This window comes from Epargyreus clarus, unplaced genomic scaffold (assembly GCF_041222505.1).
Source record: "Epargyreus clarus isolate Ecla_fem2 unplaced genomic scaffold, WU_Ecla_fem_2.2 ptg000014l, whole genome shotgun sequence".
NCBI lineage: Eukaryota > Metazoa > Arthropoda > Insecta > Lepidoptera > Hesperiidae > Epargyreus > Epargyreus clarus.
In genome coordinates, this window is record NW_027332222.1 from 7,580,940 (window position 1) to 7,595,107 (window position 14,168).

General features: G+C 33.3%; 1 protein-coding gene across 5 annotated transcripts in view; it reads left to right on the plus strand.

Annotated features, from left to right (window-relative positions):
• The window catches only part of LOC140747400 (cyclic nucleotide-gated channel alpha-3), a 155,037-nt gene that overhangs the window by 5,906 nt on the left and 134,963 nt on the right, over positions 1 to 14,168 (plus strand). For 4 of the 5 annotated variants that reach the window (XM_073079831.1, XM_073079833.1, XM_073079832.1 and 1 more), the window contains exon 2: positions 565 to 702. In XM_073079831.1, the coding sequence (XP_072935932.1) occupies positions 693 to 702 (10 nt within the window). In that variant the 5' untranslated portion in view covers positions 565 to 692. The remainder of the gene's footprint in view (positions 1 to 564; positions 703 to 14,168) is intronic. The other variant, XM_073079835.1, reaches the window with a different exon arrangement.

The window sequence follows — 14,168 nt, forward strand, 5'->3', positions numbered from 1 at the left end:
AAGAGCTAATTATGAGATTTTTTTGAAACATTTTTACTTCAGACTGCGAACAAAGACAAATTGCTGCTTCAGTCGTGGTCGGTCTATCTAGGTAGGTATAAACTATATATAAATGTGCCAGTATACAAAATCAGAACAAGTTCTATATAAATATCGTTATTATTAACATACATACATACCTATATATTTTTGTGTTATTAGAAATTGAAGTATATAGTAAAATAAACAGAGGTTTAGTTTATTGGAACATAAAGGAATATTCAGAATTTGTAATTTTATTAGCCAATTTAATAATATCTACATTTGTTCGAATTACCAAAATTTATTCCTATGCCTATTCAGAAATTAGCTTAATATTAAATGTACATTATTCTGAAAATAAACTTAGTGGTATACCTGTAAACGTACTGAATAAGTGGATATATTAGTATCTCTAAGGGTAGATCTAGTCAGTTTATTCTTTATGATAAGTGGGTACTTATTATACAGTCAATGTATAACGAATATAGAAACTATACAGTTATATCAAGAATCAATGTGAACTTGATAAAATTCGTTGCGCAGGCGCAAAGCGGTGAGTGGAGGAGCGCGCGCGCAAGATGGCCGCGCGGGCCAGCTGATAGCATGCGGGCGGCGGCGCGCCGGCCCGCCCCGACCTAGCCGATCGCACCACGAGCGCCACATTCACGGGTATGTACACTTGTAAGTTTCTGCTTTGCTTATATTCATTATACCTATTCACTAAACGAATTGATACAGTATCCTAAGGTATCCTATTGGAAGACGTGCTTAGCATTAGAGTTAACGTTACATAAATTGCTCTGCATAAATTCGTTTTATATAAACGAATATGTGATTTGGGAATGTTAACATTCATTAACAAATATCACGCTATTATGGGTTTCTTGTAAGTTCATCTAGAAATCTCAGTCTCTATTTTATGTTTTAAAGAGTTAGAACCCTGTTATATGGATTCATACAGATACGTTATATCAGCGTTGTTTGATTACTTACTTTTATATGAATAAAATAATAAAACTAAACCAAAGTGTTGTAAAGTAGCAACATTTGGCCCCGAGCAACTGGGCCTATTCCAAGTTACTATAGAAATCTTCATCAGATTTAACTCACGACTGTCAAAATACTTTATCGAGTGATGACGACTCAATTGGAATAGACGAATTAATTCTCACAATTTCTCCTTTGTCATTCCGCCGATCAAGGTGTCAAGAACAATTTGCGAACAAGATTTATCTATTAGGAACTCTCTCAGCCATGGCGACTACCGAGTAGTGATTCGTAAAGATTCTGGCATATTAAAGGATTTATTATTTAAGTAAAAGTGTGAAAATAGGAATTGGGTACAGTGTTGGCAACCTGGGAGATGGCGCTGATCGTACCAGGGGCGTAAAATTATCGTATCTGGCGAAAAATTATCGTACATTTCATAAGAACGCGTCCACTCGAGTGAGTACTCGAGTACTTACATAAATTCGCATACTCGATAAGTAAAAAGTTGTTTAATTTTGTGTTGTGAGTGGCGTTTTTTTTTTTTTTTTTTTTTTTTTTTTTTTTTTTTTTTTTTTTTTTGTGCAAAGCACGTTATATGAGTACTAAAGTACTCGAATACCTTTTTCGAAAATATTATCAATGAAATGCATATATCATACGTTTATGAATTCATTAAAGCAGTTTCCCAAAAACTTTCAAGTAGCCAATTATCGTACATTTGCGTACGATAATGACTCGCAATCGTACATCGTACGGTGGTATCAAATTATCGTACATGTACGATAATTATCGTACGGTTGCCAACACTGATTGGGTATGAAATTGATCGTATTTTGTGCCTATATCTTATGTTTTTCGTCTATTACGAACGTCTATTATTGGACTAAATTGGGCTTGAATAGCTTGTAACCATCAAAACGAGATGATACTCGTCAAAGTGCTGGTAAAGACATACCACAGCAGGCTACCAACAGCGCACAAAAGATATAAGGTAAAACAGTGTCAATATCCATATAAATACTAGGAAATGAACTATTCCTATATTTAGCCTTAGTCCCATGGTCTATTTATATGCTAATTCTGAGCCAGGAATACCAAAATTGTGTTCGCCTATGCATGCGTAATGATCTACCTGCTAATCATAAATATACCAGCAGTGGTGTATTTTTAAATGAAATGACGGCTTGGGAATTTAGTATGGTGATTATATTTTAGGCATTTTACGTAAATACATATTATGAATCGACTATTACGTATAGCTTTTGTAGTCGGGAAATAAATTAAAATGTATGATGTTTTAAACATTTTATAGGTCAATTCAGTCAAATTAAAGGAATAAATCTTACAGCAGGATTCCCCTGTTATCCCGTCGATTAGCTCCGATCAAGGTTCCTACAATTTGCGAACGAGATTTATCTATAACGGTCTGTTCCTGGTCTTAATATTCAATCTATGCGCCGAGTTATTACCGCTATTCAATTTTGAAAATGAATTGATAAAGTTCGTTTGCTCTCTATTAAGATATATTTGATTCCATCTTATACATAGCTGATTATTCCACAGTGAGTTTGAATTCCTACATTAGCCCTTAAAAATTCACGGATTAAGCCTCCCTTATGCAAGAAAATATCGCAGTAAGATCGTAATTTCGCAGGAAGATGCTATTTCTAATATCCTGGATTTAATCAATATGGTTGTTTTCTTATCTAACTACTTAAAAATATTTTTTTAAAATTCTAAATATATATATGATCTTAGAACAACCTGGACTTAAATTAATTAGACTCAAAATCACAAACATACTTAGGTACTTGATTCGTAATACGATAATCAATATTTTGGTATTAATATTTCTTAGACCAGCCTTTAATCAAGGTATTTGTAAAGTTTTTCATAATTCATAACATAAAGATGAAGTTAGCATGTTTTTCGTGTAGAAGTATTGCTGTTTTTGACGTAGACTCGATCAATTGGTATAATTTCGAAACTTAGTTATAAGGGTCGCCGATGTCGAATTATGTCCAACAAACTTAGAAGCACCCGAAATAGGGTTAGGTACATGTTTTACCACAGTCAGGTTACGATATAAAATAAAACTATGAGTTATGATGATGCTATGTGATGAGATATACGATACAATTAACAATATGAAATAAAATGTAGGTAATAAATGCACTGCTATAGACAGATATATAGCTATATAGAGATATATAGAGAGAAATTAAATAGTTAATCGCTCGAAATTATGTTCGTAGGAAATAAAGGTGCTGTTAAGTTTAACGACTCAACGTAAAACATATAAAAATAAAATTACGGAGCTTGAAACTCAAGCAAAAATATTTCTGTTTTATGGCATTACTAATACATACTCGTACATATAAGACCAATTAGTTCGTTCGTACATTTCTTCACATAATATATCTTTAATTGTTCATCGCTTGATATTTCGTCGCTCGCACTGGAATTCGAAACTCTGTCAGGAACACAACTTTACTTAGACAATAAAATCACTGGAGGCTCTTGATAATCAATTCAAAACTTTTGGCTTAGTGTCATGACTTTCATCAACATGAATGAAGTAACTAGATAACTGTTTTATCAAGTAGAAGCAAGAATAGCTAATTAATATTGTGTAATCCACTATATTTTTAGTATTCCAAATTTTTTATGTTTTATATAATTTAACTAATTTTCTACGAGTATTGTTCGTAGAAAATGCTTAAATAATAAATCCGAGTACGTGTAGCGCAAAATTAAATCTGTAGTGCGGTACAATGAAGTTGTAGGAAGCTAATAATAAATCTAATCCTAGAAATAGCCGTCGGCATCTTCCTATAAAGTTGTTAGAGCAATGCATCCCTTTGTAGGCGTAGCATATTGCCGACATTCAATTATAAGTGAATTGGAAATAACTACTCTACAAAATAGTTCACTTCAGTACCACTAAAAAGTAAAGTAAACAGACTGAATAAAAAAGTTGTATGAGTTTTTAAAAGTTTCGATCCCAACGGGTAAAAATGGGACCCTATTACCAAGTCTCCGCTGTCTCTACATTTGTCATAGGCTCTATCTCTTGAAACGTAATTTAAATGGTATTGACATTCTTACGCCTTGTATTACGCCTTTTTTTTTGTTAACGAGGGGGAAACCTTCAAAAGGTACCTGCTGCCGTGGGAGCGACACAGGGTTATGTGGGACTCTTACCGTACTAAAACCCCCCCGGTGGCCGTCCTCGGCGCTGCGTAGAGGACTTCGGGATCTCCAACGGAACTCCACCGGAGTACGCCTTGTATTACGCCTAACGCCTTGTACTATGGCCACCATGATAATAAATGGTTTAATAATAATAATAATATAAAGAAAACCTAAGGGAGAAATCTGTTTTTATTTTTTGATCCGTTTTATTTCGTTCGTATTTTGATTCAATGGTGTACCAGCGCGGACGGGGGAGGGCCTTGCGCACATTTTTGAAGATTAGTAATAATAAGGGTTAATTAGTAAAGCGTACACATAAATAACAGATATACTATATAAGCTTAGTGGGGTTTAAAATTACTTTTCCTCAGTGTTACTCAATAATTATATCTTAGCAACGACGACTTCTCCGAAGCTTATTAATTCTTTTAATGAAATGACCTACGGCTTAATTGGACATGGACTCAGGTTCGTGGAATGGCTTTTGCTGGAAAGTTTGGGTCGCTCTCTCGACGGCCAGCTGACTTTAAATGGAATGACGTAATATTAAAAGTTGCTCTCGTCACTAGATGAAGTCGGTTAAAAATTGACAAAGTTGCGCTCAATCTCATACATTTATGAAAGATTTTTAAGAAAATGAAAACGAGTAAGTATTTAATTTTGTATTGATTGAATGAAGAGTGAATTTTGAAAATGTATGTTCCTATATTCAAAAGTATGATTGATAAATGATCAGATATGTATATAAAGATAAATAGATAAGGTAAGTTTATTGCAAATACTATTTTACTTCGCAAAACTTTTACCTTTAACAACCTTTAACAAATACAACTTTTGTTAAAGGCGGCGTTTAATTAGGTTTTGGTTTAAAGAAATTTATTCTCATAAAGCCAGTTGTCACTTACATGAGAACATAGTAAGGTAATACAATCATTTCGTCGTCGCGCTTTATCAAAAGATTCTATACACCTCACGTATTCCTTAAATTATAGTTGTTAAAAATGTTAAATCTTAGTTAAAAATGTATAGCACTACAGTATTAGGTATTGGTATAGATTCCTCTTGAATACGTCAAATGAATTCACATTTTTTATAGATGAGGGTATTTTATTTAATTACGTTACGTATTTAATTACGTTTATTGACATAGTATTCTTTCTGTACTATAAACATCGATATCAATAACTCATGTAATAATACGAATCATATACGTATCATACGTTGTGTAAACAATCTGATAGCACCCCAAACAATTTATTATGACGAGGGGGACATTTCCACAAGTGTGATCTTGTGATTGCTTTTTTCAGATCGCTTATATGTGTAACATTATCAGTCGTTATCCATTTTCATGTGGTTCTGGTTTGGCTATCCTTATTATTTCTTATAAAATATTTGTGATATTTTTTTTTTTTAATATATTTTTTAAAATATTGTAAGTGTGACGAGTTACAGTCCACTGGATAGTGAGCAATTAACTATATAAAACAAGAGTTCTACCTGAAACGAAAACATTATTCAATAAGAAAACAACCAAATTTATCCATCTCGTGCGCCAAAAGTTTTAGTTACATAGTATGACTGGAACTACTACTACTACTACTACTACTACTACTACTACTACTACCACCGTCTTTTAAAAAGCATCATAATTCAGAAAAGTTTTATTTCCTACTTAAAACAGTCAAATATTCCGTCATACACAGTTGAACAAACTTAAACCCTTATTAATTTTTCGCTTATCCATTGTATAAAACCAACTGAAATCATATTTTGCTTAAAAAGTTAAATTTCCTGCAAAAAAAGTAAGAATATGATTAAAATAATTCGTGTACATACATAAAAAAATATATACCGGCCGAATTGATAACCACCTCCTTTTTGAAGTCGGTTAATAATATTGTTTTAAGAGATGGTAGTAACCCCCCCGAACCAGAACGAAACCCGTGACTCAACTGTGTACGTGTGTTAAAAACAGTTCACTAATGTTAATCGTTACACGAACTACAAGCATAAACTACAGTTTTAAATAAAGTACCTACTTATGTCTAGTGGCTTTTAATATTAAATTTGACCGCGTTACTGCGTGTACAGTGATAATCACCAACTCGCGTAGCTTGTTACGAGTTTTTAATCTAATAACGTCATTTTGGTCCCTCGGGCCAAACTGTCAACGCGTTACCTGGTTCAGCAAATTTACACTACAAAATAGGCACCTACACTGAATGCCAGGGCTTCCCAAACTTGTAACTCCACGTACCTCTATTCGATTTTCAGCACAATGACAATCTTCTGTTTACCAAGGTATTTTATTTATATGTTGTTGTTGTGTAATATTTTAAAGAAGAATTATTATTTAATAATTAAAGTAAAGAGTGGCTTGTTTTTTAAAGCAGATTGAGTTGATTCTTGTAGCAATTTCCGTTGATTTGGTCGCATGTCCACTATCCGTTACCTACATGAGTTAGTTAACAGCTGTCATTATGTAAATTTTATCACCAACCCCCTAGGGCTAACTAACCCCTGAGGGTTGAATTTGAGAAACCCTGCCGTATGCATACTCGAAATTTCATTCCCTAGCAACCGTCACCTTTCCCTGCGTCCCTTGTATGAATAAGTTAAGAGTGTTGTAGAAGAATATGAGAGATTTGGAGGCAGTTTCGTTAAAAGGGCTATGCCATATAGCAGCGGGTTGCTCGCTCGGTATGTACGTATGTTTGCGTAGGACCTGCGACTCGACCTTGCGTAGACTATAGTATATGTAAATGTTTACGTTTACGCCTTTTAAGTAAAGAAAACAATTTAAAGACGGTAGATTGGTACTACGCTGGGAATTCGGCGATTCCGGTGATCATAAAACATCTTTTGAAAAATATCATTTACTTTATATATCTATTCATATTACATACAAATTTCGTTTATGTGCGTAAATAAAATTCGGGTTTAGTATATGACTAGAAAGAGCACACAGAAAACAAAGTACATCTTGTATATGAATTTGAATTTGTCAACGAAGCAAGCGGATGTAATTACAGTCGACATTTCTCTTGTTTGTTGAGGATCTGTAGCACTACCATGAGTTTACAAAAGTATTACTCGCTAGCGACTGCGTAAAATAAATGTATGAAAAATTGTTAAGCGCCTCTGGTGGTTACTCGTAGACCTAAATTCCGTAGTGTGAGCCACTCGTAACGTAAAAAACCTATCGAAAAAAATCGCTAGCGAATGTCATTATGATCTATTGCCATACAAATTCGGTCCCATGAGTCATTAATTTGACAGACGTTGTCAAGAAATACCGTAACGATAGTAGTTATGTTATTCACTAGCAATATGACAATAGTTTTCTATTTACAATTTCTATAGTGGCGTTTCTATGCCAACTCATGGTAATGCTATTGAGGTGATAGTATAAACGTAAATATTTTAACTTATTCTTTTTCACTTTTTATATTCACAATGTACAGAATACTGTTTCGTTCTCATTATAACCATCGACTCGAATAGTCGCCGTCTACAGTTATTATAACATCAGAAAGATTTAAATGCTTTCAACACAGAGTTTGCATCTATATTTGACCCATCAAACAGGCAGTATATGTAAGCCGAGCGATAATATTCATAAGCATTAACCCCGAACACAGCGAGTCTAATTCGGGAACCCCGTGCAGTTGACAAGTTTAGAATAACCAAATCGAGCGAGGCTCGGCCAGTTTTCCGTACCTATCCTCACTATATGTTGAAACGCATCGATTAGTAAAGATACTTCGCCGCCTTGAAATTGAATGAAGCCACAAACGGCTTATTAGTAAGTTCTTTTTTTGAATTCTTGAAAAATAAAAACATTTTTAGAGAAAATTTACGAATAAATAACTAATACTGCGTAATTTACATAATGAATAAATAATTATTTCAAATATTTTAGGGACATTTTAGCACGGAAACGTGGCAAAACTTTTTTACGCAACTATTTCAATTCTCAAAACTGGGAACATTTTCTTGTTAGGAGTGTGTCATCTTTACTAATCTATGGTTGAAACGTGTAAATGTTGAATATACATCCAATAGCTAGCCGGCTTCGATTGAGTTTAATATGTGTGCTCAATTGAATTGTCGAGCGCCAAGTTCGACTTCAGTAACGTAGCAACATGTATGTAAGTGAATTTATTATGAGCACGCTTTGATAGCGGTTGGTTTACATCAACCGAAGCTGTGCGGTACACCAAACGTGACCATACATCCCGTTTTGAAAGGAACTGTCCCATTTTCAGCTGATATGTCCCTAAGAACGCTACGCTACGCGAAATGTATCGTTTTAGGAAAGAAATAAATAAGGACGGTAAGACGGTTTTTTTTCGCAGAATTACAGACAATATTATATATAAGTTATTATTTTCGTCGATTAATTGAGCTGCTTATTTATTATTCGTATATTAAGAATTTGTACACAAAAATGCAATCTTTGCAATATATCGTTTAATATATATTTACGATACTGCTAAATGCGGCCAGTACATTATATGTAACGATTCAAAACGATTGCCAACTCGTAAAGTGAATAAACCTTCCAGCCCTCTATACGATCGGGTCAAACAACATTTAACTATTAAGCATAACGATATAAATACAATTTATTGAATACTTTACAATTTAACACATTTATTTGCTAAGCTTCACATTAATCAGCATTAATTAACACAGGATTAATCTGCTTATTTTCTGACTACTATGTGTCAAGTATGTAGATACCTACTTAATTGTTTATCTACAAGATTACTACTTGTATTAAATTAAAAATAATTTAACCCAGAAGGAGAGGGTAATGTTTTTCAAGCGTATAAGTGTATGTGTTCTTTGGTATGCCCTACATCCCAAGCAGACGGATTTTTTCTGTTTTCAAAAAAAAACCTATTTTTAAAATGTTTAATAATATTTTCAACTTACGCAGAATAAAATTAACAGACTGTTTGTATTTATTAAGTAAAGAAACCAGTAATAATATAGCTTATCTACTTGAGCAACTCAAAGGCGGTTTTAATCGCAACCTAAAAGTATGATTTAACCCACATAAGAGGGAATTGTGACTTGGGATAACTTAGGGGAATACAACTTTGCGTTCAACCCTCTGGTTATCGGTTCCGGGAGTTTTAACCCTTCGGAATACTCCTAAGTCACATTGCTAGGAACTTTTAAGAGAGTATTATTATGTTGTGGACAGGGTCCTACCGGGAGGAACTTTGTAACAAAAATATATTATACCATTTTTTATTCGTCAATGATGCTGTATCCTATTGCACAATCAGGCAGAGCTAGTGACATAGATAAACTTAAATTTAAAGAGTTTTAAATTAATAGTCCCATACTAGAATGTTACGAGTCTTAAGTCTTAAGTATTTGATACAGATAAATAAACTATGTTTATTGAAAAAAAAAAATAACTTGTTATTTTGATGTTTGCCTAGTCTGGAATCAAATTTAAAACACTTTGTGTGCTCGACCGGTATTTGAACGCTTCGCCACAAAATCCGGTAACATGGTTATTTTTTATAAACTCTAAGTGGAATAAGTGTCTCCCAACTCTTAGTGCGTCTCTACTAATAGTAATTTAAAACGCTTCATGTAAATAGGTAAGTCTATCTCACCACAAATGTATATGTAACAGGTACTTACGAACCTTTTATATATTGTTCTGTTCCGTGTTACCGATATTTCGAGTATCGCCGTGACCACGATTCATGCAATTGGGTCGAAATATCGGCATGAAAACGGTTATCGTGAGTACCTTACGTAATAAAATGTAAAAACTGTGCGATGGTATTACTTTTAAATTAATTGTCTCTTCTAGTAGATGCTATTTATAACAAGAATGAAAATAGGAAGTCTCCACTGCCGTTTAGTACAAGTAACTGTAAATTTAATGACGTACGCTATTTAACAAAGAAACTGTGGCAGAAATAGTACCTTTTGCATTTTTAAATTTCTTGTGTAAGACATAAGAGTAGATGCAAAGATTGAAATTTCTGTATTATATTATATTGAAAAGCTAGTTAAATCAATAAAAAATATACTGACATGAATGAACTTATTACTATGAAAATATATAGGCTTTCAACTCTCTTATACACATTTATTCGCTTTACTTAACAATTTAAGAAAACAAAATCATTGTGTTTTCAGTTTTTACAAAAAATAATTGACATGGAGTCAGTTCAAGATAAGATTTATTTAGATGATGGAAAGGAAAATTTACATGATGATATGGGGTTCTTCATGAAGGGTGCAAAAAGAGCTCTCCTTTAAAAACGGCGTACATTGGCGATTCCTCTGGTTTTGCAAATGTCCATAGGCGACTGTCACTGCATTCCACCAGGTAGCCCGTCTTTCTTATCGTTAGGTATACACATAAAAAGGATTCATTTGTATAGCGGCCCTTGCTTCCTTTAATCCAAAACAATAAAATCAAACTTTCCTTTCAGCTTCAGCTAATTGCAAGATTATTCGCTCTCATTTTATTTTCTTGGAAATTCTTAAGTCATATCCTAACATGACATTCAATTACGTGCTGTTTGAACCCTTCACTGTGACTTGAAGCTTAGTAATTTTGAGTCAATTATTTTTAATTCTATTTTCTTATATATTTTTAGTGTATCCTTTGTTATTTTAATCAACTGTCAACTATAACGTTCACAAATGACTGCTTCAAAATTACATTAGAGAGTTAGCAGAGTATAATCCCTTCATAGTACAGCTATCACTTATGAGGAAGGTTAAGTCAGCAACATTCTTCTATAATTTAGAATATTATAATAAATTATTACATTAAGTGCATGTAAAGTCAGTAAATACTTGTATCAAGAATTGCATTTTTTTACTTACTTTTCTAAGTCTATATTTCCAATACACTTGTGCTGGGAGTCATATGCCTAGAATTTTCATATTTTTTAATAATTGTACAATATTATTTACGTACAATTTCAAACAAAAGCAAATAATTTTTAACGTCACAAGAGGACAAACTGCTTTTTCTTACATGCCGATTTCTACCATTCAACTCATATCGCAAGCGTTAAGGAATATCGTTTCATAACACAAGTTTCTCAAATTATATGCTTTCATCGTAAAACAAAACGTTAAAACACATAACCTCCATATATTGGTAACGTACCGAACGGTTTTCATAACCATCGTCAAGCTTTCGTGGACCGGAAAATACTCTATATTTTTCCGACTCATATTCGGGTGACGCTCACACGTATACACTTCCCGAATTCCGTATCGAAATATCTAAATTGCGTTATGATGTAGGTAACGTGTCGACATTATACGTTAATGGCTCAGAAGTGTGGGTTGTCGAATGTACTTCACATGTTCTAATGTACTTTTTCATTGCCGCCCGCGCCCGCCGCGAAACAATGAACATCATGGCTACGATTATTTGCCAACGTTTTGTTAAATGTATTCATACTTGTGATTTGAATTACACGATTCTGTGATAATACTGTTGGAGGGGAAGCAAATCTTGTTTACATCAATTGAAACTCGTATGAGCATTCCGTTTTATTTAAGATATTCATTAAAATATTAAATAGAGTTAAGCGATTTTGTACATTGCAATCGATCAATAAAATTAAGCAAAGTTGAGCAATTGGGAGTTGGATTGGTGATCGCCAGCGGCTAAAATTTATGGTGCAGTTTCGTGTTACAGAGGTCCTCGGAAGTTACCGCAGGTGGACCAGTCGTTAAAACTTGTCGGAGGTCTTATGATCGGTTTATATGGATTATCGTGGTACTGCATGTTCCAGACATTTGTAGTTGTGCGATGTTTAAGAGTGGAACATAAAAAAAGGTTATAGCCATTAAAATTTTATAACCAAAATAAAATATCTTTTGGAAAAAATGTGCAACGGTGTTATAACCCACCTAAATCCTGGTTCAGCATCCTGAACCAGATTTTATCGCGATAAGCTTTAAAGTAGAGTCAACATAAAACTAGTTAAAACTGGTTTTAAACTCTTTCATACTTAAATCGAGTTTTATACTCGCTGAAAAATTATTACTTGTTGTCTTAAAAAAGATTTTAAAACAATCAATAAAAATGAAAGTACCATGTTATGATTTCTCAACATTAGAACGTATTTTACTTTTGTAATTTATTTGTTAACGAGATTTCCCTCGCGGTTTCTTCTGGACGGACTCTCGGGCACTGTATTTCATTTTTACGGAAAAACTTAGATATTTACAGTACAATAAAGTCCTCTAACTCTAATTGAAAATACCGTTAAAATAGGTTTTTGACAGACGAAATCAGTTATAGTCTTATGCAAAAATACTACAAGTAAAATTCCGATTAAGTATATCTGTTTAGATTCTTAGGTTATCTATTAAATTACCTATCTATTAAATTTTATTTGGGCTTTATACTACAAATTAGTAACTAATAACTGCTATATATTCGTAATCAACATCATTCTACTTTGATTTACTTACTCTACTATAAAGCAAAGTACTATTCGGCTCGCTTAAACAGTTACTTGTAAGGTCTCGAGACGTTATGTACACCGGTATAAATGTTGCCTCAAGTAAAAGCCTTCTTCAATTCTTTACTAAAATCATAACCTGAAGAGACCTCCCAATAAAATGAACGTTTGAAAATATTCACAAAGTACAATCCCATAATTGAGTGGGGATGGGGATATATCGGATTAATCCCTCTTAAAATTTGCCACCTAAGCCGTACCTAAGCCCTTAATTTGAAATTGGAAAAGGGAAATGCCAATAATCAGATCCCGTATAAATCAGAACCAGTTACGATTGAATGGGAACCGCCGCTCAAAATTGTTGACGAGGATATGGCTTTTACGGTTATTTAAAAACGTTAAGCTTGGTTTACTTTACCTTAAATCTCCGACAAAAGCGACACATCAAAGTGAATTTGTTTATGTTGGAGCTTTTATTCATTTTTATTGGAAATACTTTTGTGGGATACCAGAAATTTACTTCGTGATGTATTGGTGGGATTCATTTTTCGATTCAATTTAATAGACGTAATATGTGTTAGGGTTCGTATTTAGTGTGACATTCAGTACTCAAAAAGTTCCATGAACAAGACACGATGGTAAGCGCGCCGCGAACAATGACGTCATCATGTTAGGTCACGATCTGACTTTAGTGGAAAGGTAAAATGCGCGAAAAATGAACAGAAATATACTACTAAATATATATTACAGTGAAACACATTTCGGTCGCGGTTCGTGTATATTTACAGTGCTTGTATGTAAGGCGGTGAGGGCGGTGCACATTGCACGTCGCAGGTATATACCATCATAAATCGTGGTCTCATATTGTTGCAAGGTTGTTTTATTCATATATTGTGTATATGAGTAAGTATGAAAATATTACACATATTATTGTGACAACTTAAATAGTTGTTGATAAAGTTTTTATTTATGGGGTGTTTTAAAAGCTGATTTTCGTTCAGAAATAATAATTTATTAAATAATAAAAGTCGGCGTGATACCGACTTTTACTGTTTATCCGTTTTGAACAGTGTTCTTTAATTTAAATCGTTTTTATGCTCAGCCTTTTCAGAAGTTAAACCAAAAACTTTAAAATGATAGGTTCGAAATATTTTACAACATAGAGCTACTTACAAAATGGTTTCAAAATGCTTTTAGTTTAAAACCATGTTTATCGAGTATGCATTGAATAAATCACTCTGGTAAAATGTAAACGAAAACATAATTAGCTTTGGGTTAAATAAATGTGTACATACTTAAATTATGAATAATATCGGGGAATATGAATAATAATTCCAATAGTTGCATAATAACGGTTGGAATGATAAGTAATTATGTAATTTCTGAGGCATAAATAATTGTGTTGTGAGTGTGAGTGATAAATGCGCTTATAATACTCAACCACCTAAGTAAAATATCATAAAATAGTTGGACGCCATTTTAATT